Below are 15,018 nucleotides of genomic sequence, written 5' to 3'. Positions count from 1 at the left end.
ATGTTTTGCAGATTTTATGTACCACATGGGAACATTTTTTCTTTCTTTTGTGAGAAAAGATATATTTTCATAACAAGGCAAAGTATATATATATATATATATATATATATATATCTCATATTCTCTTCATCTAGATGATGAAGAGAATATGATATATATATATATATACTTTGCTCCCTTTCAAAATAACAAATAAAAGCAGCAGCAAAAAGGAAGGGTTTTTTTATTCTCTCTTAATTTTTAGGGAGAAGAACTTTCAGTCTGTAGCATCAAATATCTTGAGTCCTACAGTGGTTTTATTAACCCAGCCATCAGAATTAGTAAGCTTAGAAAGTCTCGTGCTATGTCTTAGTAGGATATTACTTAAAGAAAGTACACTAAGTTTATTCTTTTGAATCAAAAATGTAAGTCAGAATGTCCAATGTTGAATTCAGTGGATTTCACACTGGTCAAAGCAGAGTAAGGAGTCTTTACCATAAATCTTAATCAAATAATTTTATGTTGATTTTTTTTTTTAATAAGACTCTTAAAACTGTGCACTTTTCAAAGTGCTTGGAAATATCAATTTGAAATAACCCTATTCAACTGGTATATGGTAGAAGAAAAGAGATGTTTCAATATATAAGATGGGAGTGACTGCAATGTTTGATATACTTTTTAATTAGGATTTGTGGCCTCTAGTTAGATATTGAAACTCTTCGGAAAGTTAAATAAATAAATAAGATTGTAAATCTTTTTAAAGGGTTATTCTAATTAAGTTGCACAAATAATTTCATTACCTTTCCAGGACAGAGAAAATATTTCTTACATTTTATACTATTTAGTCAGTAGAATATACTTTACGACTTCAAGCTGTGCAATATAAAGAAAGAATTCGGATCAGATTCTGAACAATGAAAGCCTGTAGTCATGGTAACTTATGGAGGGCATTATCTATTACGTGTACTATGCATACCTTATATATATACTATAGTAACATCTGTCATCAAACATAATGGATTTCCACCTTTCTTTCTTACTGCAACAGTACAATCAGTAAGTAAGAATACAGAATGTAACAGCAAGCTTATTCAATTATTTTAGAACTGTGCAACAGAAAATTTATATAGGCAATGAGTTTTCATGGCATCAGAATAAAGAGCATCTTTTCCATAGAAAGCACACCAAAAAAAACACCCTAATATAGTTTCCTAGTAGTGGTGGCTTTTGGGCTTTTTAAAGATATAGAAGGTGGAAAAGCAAGGGAATTGGGATGTATACTCTAAACCACATTTAAATCTCCTTTGAGTATTATGTGCTAAAATCAGCATTTTTGACATCTTAATCCAGATGCATGAATTATCTTCTGAAAAACAACAAGGAGATTAATAAAAAACCTGTTCTCTTATAAACTTGTTGATTTAATATCTGCTTAAATTCTGCAGCATATCTCGTTCTCATTAAACTGTATACACATTTATTTTTTTTTTTTTAATCTTTTTATTGAAAATCTTACATGTGTGACTAAAAGTCATGGACGATATCTTTCAGTTCCATTACAAAATCTGTCATATATATATATATATATACCTATATATATATATTTAATACAACTAGAAGCAGATCTACTGAATTATGAAACAATGATTGTCTATTAAAATGTAACTCAAACTGAATGTGTTGCAGATGATTAAAATTATTTTTCTTTTTTTGATGGAGCTGAAGGTCACTTCCACATAGTTAATTGATAATGCTGGGCTGCAAAAATTACAAAGCCTTAATGATACTTTCCCATCCCCCAGCGTCATGTCACTCATACATTAAGATTTCAGTACAAGGATCCTTCTTTCAGAAAGAAAGATTTTTAGAGTGAGCATCATTCTCCATGGAGTACCTTCTATTCACAAAGACAGTTCTGCAAACAATTCTGTATACCTCTCAGTAATTGCAGGCAAGTCAAGTAATTTCAAGTTAGGTACAAGCAAAAAAGTTTGCAGGAGCAGACTCTAATTTAGGAACTCATCTACATTTTATCCAAAACAAAAAAATCTGAAGTAATATACCTAAAACCACTATTTAACTTGAATATATGCCTTATTATCTAGTCATAAATCATGAAAGATGAAGTATAAATATTGTCAGAATCATAAAAAAGCTGTCAGATTATTCTAAGAAATCCTACTTCAAAACCATACAGTATTTTAACCAACAGCAGTTGTCCTTCTGTTTTGGCACTCCTGAACCAGTGTAGAAATTATGTGTAGAGAGTTAACACCTTTGGGGAAAAAATACTTATGAGCAGCAGGATACAAAGACAACTTTTGAAATTAATAGTATTACATCGCTTGTCTTATGTTAAGCAATGCAATGTTTTCAAGAAATCGAAAACTCTTTTACTGTGATTCATCAGCAGTAAAAGAGAAGGGAAAGGAGAAAAGCAAGGTGTTTACAGTCTTTGAAGTGTACAGTATGTTTAACCTTGAAAATGAAATCTTGGATTAAAGACACTCCCAGTTACCTCTGTAGTCTTCTGTCAAAAAAATTCCATGTACAAATATTTTATTTAAATGTCCCAGACTTTGTAATGGCTCAGAAGAACAACTGTACATCCTTGTAGCTGCTCTCCTTTCTGAGGGATGAATGGTGGGTGGCATTGCTTTACTGCAATTTTTCCATTTCCATGCTTCATTTCCTACATTTGTCTGAGACTGGAGAAAAATCAGCATGTTCTGACAAGTCTAATACCATGAGGCAGTAACATGGACCTGAATTTAGAGGAGACTGGAGCTCCAAAATAAATATAACACTTTATGTCAAACAATAATAAAAAAGGATAAATTCTCCTGTACAAATCAGAAGAGAGAATAAAAAAATAGCAAATAGATAGCAACATCTTTTCTATACCTACATGGGCATCACAAAACTCTTCAACCATAAGACTACACCTAAATCGTTCTCATTTTATGAAGTTTATAAGCTACTTTGTAAATTGACGACAAATACCGTGGAATTTCTTAGTACAAACAATAATTTCTCAAAAACTACCCAGAAAATTACAGAGACTTCTAATTAAATAGCTCTGAGAACAAACACAGAGAAAAACAAAAATAGTATCTCCTGGGTTTTTGTTTGTTTTCATGTCAGTCCTTCTGCTTTTGTTCTAGCAAGCTGCATGCCCACTGTAAAGAAAATCTGCTGAAAAAACTCTGCATATGTAAATACCATATATATGGTTATGTTGTTCTGAATTATAAATTTGCAAATTTGTTTCTTCTTATACGGGAGACTCTGTATTCTAGATATAGCAATACTGTGAAGGCATCTACAGTGTATCCCTAGCTCGTTGATGTGACAGTACGTAACATACTCCTGAAAGTGAGATGCCTCTGTAGGTATTTGAGTGTTGCTATCTATTTGAACGTGGCTGAGCATTTCACTTTATCAAAAATGCCACCAAATGCTCATATTCTGTGTGGTCAGTGCAGTCCCTAGGACAAGTCTAATGAAGATATGTTCCACCAAGGCCAAAAAAAAAAAAACAACCGAAAAGTTTAAAAATGGAGAAATATTTACAACTTTCCTCAGTCCAAAAGGTTGAGTTTTCTATTTTAATATTCTTCAGTGCATTTTCAGAGAAAGGTTCCAAGGCTATGAATATAAGCAGTCTGGTCCAGTCCCATACATATCTGCAAGCCTTTTAAAACGAGGACCCCAGTCACTGAGGTAATCGTAGTTCTGGTCAGAGTTTGAGCTGATGGAATCTAAAGAACTGAGCGACTCTGCCACTGAGCCATTCCCCTCGAACGCGTATGTCTGCAGGGAGTCATAGGGTGGTGCGCAGGGATCCACATCAGCTTCTTTTAGTCTTTCCCAGATAAATTCCCTAAAAATTACATTATCTGGGATACTTTTAAAAGTTGGTCTGCTCAAGAACTGAATCTCAGGCGTCACATCCCTTCTGGTCTTGGTGTCTCGCATGATGTTGAGGTTCCTCAAGGCAGCCATGTCAAAAGCCTCTGTGTCCTCTTCTCCACCACCCTCATCATCATACCTGACAATGTTCTCTCTGATATCTCTCTCTTCATCAAAAATGAGGGGCTCTTTTTTCCGTCGCCTCATGGTGACAATCAGCAAGACAAGAACTGGAACAAAAAAAGACAAGTTTTAGCAGTGCTGAAGTTCCCTCATATTTTTACTAGGGGTGGAAGTACTCATTAATTTATATGGCAAAGACTGAAGGAAATAGCAGGCAATTTATGCAGTTAGATATGAAACCTAGTATGTTCTGAAATAGCTTTTAAACCATAAACTTTTTACACATTAAAGAATCTATTTCCCAAATCATTCCAGATTATCATCTTCATCTCTAACACTATATCCTATGCTGTCTGTTAAACATAAATTTTAAGACTGGTTCAGTCTGACTATGACAATCAGCTATGAAATAATTATTAAAAAAAAAAAAAAAAAGACTTTTTCCTGAACTCTTAATTGCCCAAGTGATAAAAACACGTTCATAAACTAATGAATCAGAATTCGTCAACCATAGTTTGGGAAGAGACTGAATTAGAGTATATGACCAATCTCTGCTGAACAAAAATGAAGTAAAAAAATTATAGATTGGAAAAAACTGTGTAGCAATGTATAAAATGAGATTGTCTTAGTTCATGGATTAAAAGCACATCTATAAAAGATCTCACTTTCCTGAAAAGTGTAAAGTTCAGCACTTGAGGGTTATGAATTACATCTAATGAGAACTGCTAGGGCTGGACTTTATTGGATGAACCACTGCTAGAAATGTAAATGGTTATTTAATTTTAATCCTTCAAGTTTCTTTCAACTTGAAAGCTAATGCTAAACTGCAGCGACAGCCAAAAGCACTGAGAGAAACTAGCTCAAGGCTCCTCCTGTTCAAATACAGTTCTTGGTAAAGAAACATCAGAAGTTCTTGGTAAAGAAACGTGCTGACACACAAAACATGGAACCAATAATATGAATATTGCACCCATCTGTGGGACATGATGGAGTGTGAATCATCTTCCTAGAAAATAATTATACTATACTGTAGCATCTGGATAACATTTGCTGAGTTAATGACACTCCTAGAAAATAGCAAGCATCACTATGACTGTAAAAATAACAGTACATTGAAAAGTGTCATTCCACATTCAATTAATCTCTTCTGCTTTTATGTTTATTTTTAATGTTAAGATTATGTTATTATATGCATTCATAAGGTTTTCAATCTTTACCTACAGCACTTTGATATGCCAATTAAATGCTGTAGAAACATCTGGAAAAGCAAAAACTAAAAGGTAATATAGATAAAATTGAGCCTGAGATTCCCTAGGTAGTCTCAAGAGTGGCCTCCATAAATTGCATGATCACACAGAATCACGTAATATGCCAAGGTGGAAGGGACCCACAAGGATCATCGAGTCCAACCCTTAACCCTGCACAGGACCATTCCCATGTGCCCAAGAGTATTGTCAAAGGGCTTCTTGAACTCTGTCAGGTACTGTGACCACTTCCCTGGGGAGCCTGTTCCAGTGCCCAAACACCCTCTGCTTGAAGAACCTTTTATCTAATACTGAACCTAAACCTCCCCTGACACAACTTCAGGTCGTTCCCCCAGGTCCTGTCACTGGTCACCACAGAGAAGAGATGAGTGTCTGCCCCTCCCCTTCCCCTCAAGAGGAAGTTGTAGACTGTGATGAGGTCTCCCTTCAGACTTTTCTTTTCTCCAGGCTGAAAAGACCAAGTGATCTCAGCTGCTCCTCATATAGCTTCCCCCCAAGGTCCTTCACTGTCTTTGTTCCCCTTCTTTGGACACTAAGAGTTTAATATCTTTCTTATATTGTGGTCTCCAAAACTGCACACAATATTTAAGGTGAGGCTGCATCAGTACAGAGCAGAGTCGGACAATCCCCTCCCTCGACCTCGGCTGGTGATGCTTTGCCTGATGCCCCCCAGGACACAGTTGGCCCTCCTGGCTGCCAGAGCACTGCTGACTCACATTCAACTTGCCATCGACCAGGACCCACAGGTCCCTTTCTGTGGCACTGTTTTTCAGCATCTCATTTCCCAATCTGTACAAACATCCCGGGTTGCTCCATCCCAGGTGCAGAATGAGGCACTTTCCCCTATTGAACTTCATATGGTTGGTGATTGCCCAGTCCTCTAATTTGTGGAGGTCTCTCTGTAGGGCCTCTCTGCCACTGAGGGAGTCAACAACTCCTCCCAATTTTGTATCATCTCCAAACTTGCTTAGTATCCCTTCCAGTCCTGTGTCCAAGTCATTTATGAAGATGTTGAAGAGCACAGAGTCTAAGACGGAGCCCTGTGGAACCCCACTAGTGGCAGGTCACCAATCTGATGTTATTCCATTCACTATTGCCCTCTATGCTCAACCTGTGAGCCAACTGCTCTACCACCACATGATGTGTTTATCCAGCTGTATGATGGACATTTTGTCCAGAAGGATCCTGTGAAAGACAGTACTGAAATCTTTACTGAAATCCAAAAAGATTACATCAACAGGCTTCCCTTGATCAACTAGGTGCGTTATCTTGTCATAAAAGAAAATCAGGTTCAATAAGCAGGACTTTCCCCTCATGAATCTGTGCTGTCTGTGACCAATGGCTGTGCTATCTTTCAGGGTTTTTTTAATGACGTAGGACTACCTTTCTTGAAAGCCTTTCTTTTCATGGAGGAATTTTTAAAATCAGTACCAATCCAGTCATTTTGAGGAATGATTTAATATTAGGATCACTTAGCTAGAATGAACCAGTCATTTGTACACGTAAAAAAGCTGTATCTCATAAGTGTACAGATATCAAGGTACTACTTGGAATTGGTTAAAGTTGGAAATGACTTTCTGTATTATTTTTATTTTCCTTTAGAGTAACACACCTAAAAATAGAATTGAGCAAGGTGGTTTTTTTCCCTAAACTTTTTGACAAATATATTGACAGCAATCTTTTGTTTTTTCAGTAGCTACCAGGTGCACACCTAATGATCCATCTACTAAGAGATTTGTTGTGACTATATTACTGCATAATCAGCATCTTTCACTTTTTTTGCCACTGGCATCTACCTGATTCATGCTTTATGTATTTAATTCAGAAGTCAGTAGTTTGGGGCATTTTGCTTTGAACAATATTTATATAAGCAGTTTAATAATATAAGATATTGACCTTTAAAGTGGCTTTTATGAAATTTCAAAACATTCTGATATTTGTATAATACAAATTAAACTGTAAATTATACAGCAGAGAACATAAAAGTGTCATCAGAGACAACTGCACTCCACTCTTAATGTTTTTCCTTATTGTAAAAGATATATTTTAAAGTGCAAGATAAATTAGCTTCCTCAGAATAAAAATATATATTTAAACCAAGATTTCTATTGACATAACTTATCATTATTTTTAACATTTACTGGTAAAATTATACTGCCATATAATTAAGCAGCTAATCATTTATTTTACTCAAGTGTAAACACATTTTCACTTCATTGTCCCTCTTAACATACTTTATGCTGAAACTTAAAAACCTGCTAATAAGTGTAAAATACAAAACTTAGTAGGAAAGTCTGCCTAAAGGTACAATAAAAATCAAGATTCAATGAATGTTTTATATAGTATTCTTTCTACCTCTCACATTTGCTTGAAGCCAAGAAAAATATGGAGTCTTTCTAAAGGTTAAATATTTCAGCATTTAGATGACTATACAAGATCATTAATTTCTAGCCTTTCCAACAGCTATGAACAATAAAGTTTAACCTCTAAATGAACAAAGCTTTAGCTGCATTGCAGGAGCTGCAGAGATGAAAACAAGCCCTAAACAATTTTCACTAATATCTAAATCAAATGCAAATGATTTCTAAGTTTATTCGTCTCTCATTAAGTCATAGTAGGGGGTTTTTCCTACATGTATGACAAAAGCAGAAATTAGGTCAGTAATTAGTGACTGGTTGAACTTCTAAAAATCTAATTTCATGATTTTTAGAGAAAAAATAATTCAGTGGAAAAGCTTTAGGCACATTGAGGGTACTAATTTGGCTCCATATTGGTACACCAAACTCATGCTAAAGAGATGAAATGACAATACTGATTTCATATGTGATATAACAAATAAACATCAATCGATATTAGAAACAACTAAAGACTTAATAACCAGAATTAGCAAAGATAGATCTCAACTAACCTTTTATTTCTTCTGATTTACCTGAATTGTTAGAAATATTGATTTTGTTTAACAGGTACAATAGCCAAGAAAAAAAAGTAATTTGTCTTTATATTAGTTGTGGTAATACACAGTTTTATCCTTGTGTCAGAATAAACTTAACTCTATATTGGTAGTTTTAGTTCACCTAAATCAGTCTCTAACAAACACCTTTGTGTGGCAGTAAACCTGCAGTATATGGGAAAACTGTTATTTAAACATGTTTCAAAATGGCTTTTTGTAGTCTCTTTGCTAATTCATGCTTTCTTCTATCCAAGACCCCCCACGACAAGTGTTATCCCACGCAGGAATGTCCTGAGAAGATATCCTGAGGTGTTCTCATTGGCCCCTTTTAACCCCTTCCTATTGGTTGTTAACCCCTTGAGACTTGTAATTGGTTACTCTGTGAATTCTCCTAACCCTATAAATGTAACTCCCCCAACAATAAACTCTCTCTTTTGCCTCCTCTCCACGTCCTATGTGCTGCCTCTGTGCCTGCCATGGGACCACGTGGGTGGGGGGAGGGGAGAGCACCTCTCCCCTCCAGGCTCAGGACCTGAAGAAACCCCGGTACTGGAGTTCCCCCTCCCTATCCACATTCAGCCGTCGCAAATGGTTCCTCAGATGGAAATGGAACTAGAACTGGTGCGCCCCACACCATGTGGGGAAAGGGATCTGGACCTTTGAATACAAGAGGGGATTTTTGCTTTGCCATTTTGCAGTGTGCTTTATGGAATTATCATTGAATTTCCATTTTGACATGATCTGATAAAAAGTCAAGTTTAGGTCACCTGAACATATTTCTCTATTTTAGTGTTAATCTTTCCTTTTGTACTCAAGGCAACTGCAACATAATTGTAAGGAAGCCATAAAAATCGTGAGACAACCTGAGGGAGAAGACGACATGCAGAGTTTATACAGTAAGGAATAGAGCTAAATCACAAGTGTTACTATGCTTTGTATACACTACACCCCTAAGCCTGGCATTTACTATAGCAGTGAGCCACATCAGCTGCAAATAGATGTGCACATTGGTTTACGCCTTAGGTGCGCCACGATTCATAAAGCTCATGATTGGAGATCCTCAGCCATCCTAGCAGCACACTAATAAACTATTTAGTTATACCTTGCAGTTGCCACTACATTCAGATGAGATTTGGGGATTACTGAGGCCAAGACTCAGGAAACCTGAATTTAATTCCCAGTTAACAAGCTTCGTCCGTAACTGTTGTTTAATCAGTTTGGATTGATATTTGCAAAGTGACTGTGACCTTTAAATGCCCACACTCAGTGACCCTAATCAGCTCCATAACTTTCAGAAAACAGCTTCTGCATCGCATACTCAACCACATTCAGAATATGTTGCTTTGGGTACCCCCAATTATACATTTATCCTGAGTTATACATTTATCACTTTTACAACTGAAAGACCAAAACCCACACATACTATGTAATCACATTTTGTACAGATTTTACCTATTAAGAGAATAAGATACTTATGACTAGTACTGTTTCTTCTTGTTTACAAATCACAGTTATGTGTGATGATTTAATTCAGCTCTTGTCGGTATTGTGATAATAATAAAAATTTGTTGTCTTCAACTAAAAAAAATTATTTAAAGCTGTATTTTGAAGACAAATCAACATATAATTTAATTATAAACTCTAGTACCACACCAGCAGGAGGCTTTCTTCAGTCTTTATAAGTAAATGGGTGGTAGCAATACGTTATATTCAGAAGTATGAAAGAAAAAATCATAACAAAGTATTATGCCAATTTAGCTTTCCACTGCTTCCATGCAAAACAAATATTTAACCTCTCAAATACAATTAGGTCATCTACAGGTGAGTATTCTTTTTTTTTGTGTGTGATTTTATGTAAGCATTTTATTACAAACACTTGTTTCAAAAGCATTTATTGTGTCTGGAAGATGCTAACTGAAAAACAAATTATCTTGAATTAAATTACCATGTAATTTCCAAAACAGTCAAAAAATTCCTACTTACTTCTCTAAAAATTGTGTACAGTTCAGAATTAATCAAACTACCTTTTCATATGCTTTTTACAGAACAAATTGCAAGCATATTTTTTTTAGGATTTGGGTTTAATTTTTTTTTTTAATTTTTTTTTTTCTGTAACACATAGCCTTATTGCATAATTGCAAAGCTGTTTTGAATAATTAAAAAAGTACTGAAACTTTCTTGTGGAATAAAATTTACAATTAAATGCCTATCAGTCAGCACAAGGATAGAAAAAGATTTTGTTAAAATGTTTATAACTTTTCAAAATTATCCGAGTTTGAAAAATAGTCTATACAATGTTCTATGCAATTATAGTGGTGGCTTAAGTAAAAAGAGTAACTCTAAGAAATCCCACTGAGAGAATCTGAGACTTAGTCAAGACAAACGGTTATTTATTAGACAAACTCATGTATGGGGTAAGAAAACATCACTTATCAAAGTATATCATACTAACTTTAAGAAAATAAGAGCTAGTTGAGAATTCAAGATACTGGTGGCAGAATGCATGTACTCATTCATTTTATGCAAATATCATGCCTCCTCTGCTTTACAACTGGCACTCACATTAAGATGACACTGATGAATGTGACTGGATTTGCACTGTTTGTTAATCTTGAGTCAGAAAAAGATATCGATCCAGTAGCCAAAATCCACTTCTCACTGATAAACTCTTACGAAATACATGCATCCCTTGGTCCCAGTCCTGGAACCACCTGGCAACAGCTGAAGCCTGTTTTTTATGTTGTGCTAGTGGATCTCCAGGATTTTTCTCAGGAATGAATGTGAAGAGCAAAAGGGACAAAGTAAATTCCTAGCAGTACTAACATACAACTGGTTCCAGAAAACATCTTCTAGGAACAAATGATAGAAGAAGAAAGGCTCTGGGGCCAGACAAGCAGCAACACTTGACTGTGGTTTCACTGGGCAGCAGTGATGCTTAGGCACTGGCACGTGGCTGGGAACAAAACAGTAGCAGGACACAGTACCAAAATACAGGACTAAAAGGCAGGGTTATCATATAAATGCAGCCTAAACTGTGCCTGCACCTTTGAACTGTACCCAAAAGGAACAGTTTAGGTTGGAAGTGATGATAGCACAGCCCATTATTCAAACACTGTGTTCAAAGAACTTACTCTCAGTTCTTCTTCAAACACTTGTTCAGCACACTCTAAAAATGACTGGAACAAAAGCTCCCATTTCTTGATTTATTGGTTGTATTTGAACCCTGGTGTACTGAGTAGAACAACCAAGTTATCCACTGGTAGCATGCCGTGCCTCCATTCAATGGTCTTCTTTAAGTCATATTCCTTCTGTTTGAGGAAAGCTTACAACCAAGACAGGCTGTGTAGTATCTACAGTAGTTTCTTATGTAACCTTCAGAAAGTCCCCTCTTACATATAAGATATGGTGACATTTCATTTTGGGATCAAAGGAATTGTTATTGTTACCAAACTTTTTCCTTTGGAAAAAAGCTGGACTAAAGTTTAAAATAGGTGTTTTTCCACTGATGCTAATGCCAGTTGATAGGAGAGATATTTTCATATCTTTTTGAACTCTACCATTTAGCTTCATGTCCAAATAAAGTTCACATGTATACATAAATTACTACTAGAAAAATGGCATTTTAAAATGTTCAGTAAAACTTTTGGCAATCAATCCTTTCCATTTCTCCTTAAACCTAAGCCTAACCATGTGTTGAGTGAGATTTAACAGTCTTATGGAGTTAGTGGGTTTTTTGCCACACAGATCGAAAACTTTAGAAATGCCACCTCCTATATATAGCTACTGAGTAAGTTGGTTGGGTTCATTGCAGAGGTGGTGATTTTTCTTACTCTGTAAAAAAATATGCAACAGGTTTTTATTTTTGGAGTCCTATAGAAATATTTTTAGCAGAGGGAACATTTCCTTCTAGCGGTTTACAGTGATGTGAATCAGAGTGCGAAGGAAGAGATATCTACACATGGTGGAAATACTGCCATGAACAGAAGTACGAAAAAAAGTTTCTTGATTTGACCTATCCAAATTACTTGGATAACTGGATAACAGTGAAAAATAAAGTACCACTGAGATTATATCAACATAAGGAAACTGTGGTCTTCTCCCTTTCCTTAGGCTGATATGTGCAGCCAGGGAATAGAAAAATCTCTTAATGATAACAACATTTTAAAAAAAAAAAATCTTGTGCGTTGAATCAGTACCATTGTTAACACATGAATTTTCAGACAATAAGCAAAACTGCACTTTTGCTCACCTGATCCTTCATCTTTACTCCTTGATTTAACCCTTTACTCTCCCATGCAGTCATTCCGTTTAATGACTAGGCAGTAAATGAGTAACGCTAACTAACTAAACTAGGATGTTGACACTGTTCCACTACGTTCCACTGCCTTTTATGTAGTTGCAGTTCCACTGCTCAACATAAAATTCAACAGTGCTAGCATTTATGGAAGTAATAAAAGATCATTCTGTAGAAGTCAATTAATTATATTTCTCATCAGTAAATTACATCTGTTGCATGTCTTTTGTTCCATGCAAATCAATAAATATTTAAAAAAAGTTATACCTATGCAAAAGGGACACACACTGATACTGGCTATAGGGTGAATATGCTAAACCAAGTACTTTCATACACTGCATTGTCTATCTCTTAAATATTACATTTGGTACAAGTGCTATCTTTTACTATTATTTCTTATATATGTCTGGAGGCTTGACATTGAAACAAAGTATCTGAAACTGAAAGTCCCTATATAAAGGATTTTTTGTGGGTCATGGTACAAAATGCTGTTCCTCCTAGAATGTTATCTGTGCTTGTTTACAGAAACCAAGGTGAAGGGACATGTTGAAGCTTATATGCACATATATTTTGCTACTATGGATTGAATGGAAAATAAGGGTAACAGAAAGAAGACATACCTAGCAGTGTCAAGACACAAGCCAATATTGCTATCAGGGCTCCAGTGCTCAGTCCTGCAGGCAAGATATAAGCTTCTGCATTGCATGTCTGAGCAATACCATCTGCATCACAATCACAGACCCTTATGGTGAGGGTATTAGTGCTACTAAGTGAAGGTGATCCACTGTCCACTATGAATATTGGCAAGTAGAAAACAGACTGTTCCTGTCTTCGAAATCCATTTCTTTTGGTTAATACTGTTGCAGTGTTATCTAGATAAAGGAATAAAAAGACAAATTGTAAAATATGTGACTTTTCTAAAACACAAGCCTATAAATACTATAGTCTTTCACTTAGAAACTTTATTAACATATTTATATTATTTCAGCAAGTTTGTCTTTCATGGTCATATATTTTTTGAAGGTGTAGAGATAGGATCAGCTGAGAAATGATACTTGACTAACCAAAAAGATTTCTATTTTCCATGAAAGACTGTTTCAAAATAACAGAGGCCAATCTGGTTTTAGTTAAGCTCACAGTTTCCCACTCTTGATAGACAGCTGTAGATGAAATCATCATAAAAAAGAAAAAAATTATCCTTCAGTGATCAGATTAAATATCTACATACATATTTCAGGTTAATTTACACACATCTGTATTAATTATTTAAAGATATAGATATCATATTAATGAAAGCGACGAAAATACTAATAGAACAGGTTCTGAAGATCAGTGAAATATTTTCTGAATGCAAAAAAAAATCCAGTAAGATTGCAAATAGAGGTAATAGCGCATGTAGCAAAGATATGCAGTTGTTTTCAGTCTCTTCTAAGAATCAAGATGACTAACACAATCAGCCTAAAATGTACAGTTTGATGCTGCTACTGAGCTGTGTGAATAAAAAGTCCATATATTTAGAAGATATGTGCAAAATTCACTGTGTTCAATATGTATTGACAGCTCCTGCAAGGTATGGAGTTACATCTCCTAGGATGCACCAAAAAGTTCATTCGTTTGGTCTATCTATCTGCTTACCTATCTATTTATGGCAAAATATGCAATCACCTATTCCTATAGCATCATATGAGATATGCATAGAATTAAGTATCATCATTTAATAATATCTAACTATATTAGCTATATCTAACATCAAAAGAGGCAACTGCTGCTCTGTCTTGCAACTCCACTGATTTTACTGGCATTGCCCAAATCTATTATTACTTTTCCAAATTATAAATTCTCTGTAAGAGAACTTCCATTAAGTACTTTACAGTACTCATAATGTCAGATTTCTGAATAGTCTTATTCGAATGCCATTTTATTATTTTGGTCATTATTACTGTTAGAGTCTTCAGTTTCTAACAAGTTTCTAACAAGTAGCTTATATGAAGAAAATTAAGCATTTCAGTAACTACATGTAAGGTGAGGCAATGAAGACCTGCATGAGAGAACTTTATTAGTTCACATGTTATACTCTGTGAATGTTATTCAGTCTGGCTCTACAGTGTCCTTTACTCCACCACATGTCTATTTTTCTTGTTTTACTAATAGGATGACTTTGTAGCTCTGGTTTAGTACTGATCCATAAAAGAGCAGTGCAAGAGCAATATTGTGTCTATTTAGTTCTATTTGCTTCAGCTAATAGCTAAACTGACTGACACATGCCCAGCTGCTTACTATGCAGTGCAACTAATGAGGGTACTAATTAGAAATGCATTCTCAGATATTTTAACTAACTGAAATGTGATGTCAATGGGAGTCTTTGAGGAAACAGTCATAAGAAGTCTGTGCAAATATTGCAGGCAGCATTCATTACCAAAAGTATTCTTCAAAAGGGGGTATACTTACTGAAAAGATGTGTTTTTCTTAAAAAAAAAAAAAAAACAAACCAAATC

The 15,018-nt window shown here is 35.2% G+C and overlaps 1 protein-coding gene across 1 annotated transcript in view; it reads right to left on the bottom strand.

Annotated features, from left to right (window-relative positions):
• Nucleotides 1-1,463: 1,463 nt before the first annotated feature.
• The window catches only part of LOC113950754 (cadherin-7), an 85,987-nt gene continuing 72,432 nt past the window's right edge, over nt 1,464-15,018 (bottom strand). The window contains exons 11-12 of the mRNA XM_027650959.1: nt 13,144-13,395; nt 1,464-4,121 (exon numbers count right to left, since the gene is read on the bottom strand). Of these exons, the coding sequence (XP_027506760.1) occupies nt 3,628-4,121; nt 13,144-13,395 (746 nt within the window). The 3' untranslated portion in view covers nt 1,464-3,627. The remainder of the gene's footprint in view (nt 4,122-13,143; nt 13,396-15,018) is intronic.

Source organism: Corapipo altera, unplaced genomic scaffold (genome assembly GCF_003945725.1).
Source record: "Corapipo altera isolate COAL_440 unplaced genomic scaffold, ASM394572v1 24, whole genome shotgun sequence".
Taxonomy (NCBI): Eukaryota; Metazoa; Chordata; class Aves; order Passeriformes; family Pipridae; genus Corapipo; species Corapipo altera.
This window is presented reverse-complemented; position numbering and strand designations above follow the sequence as displayed.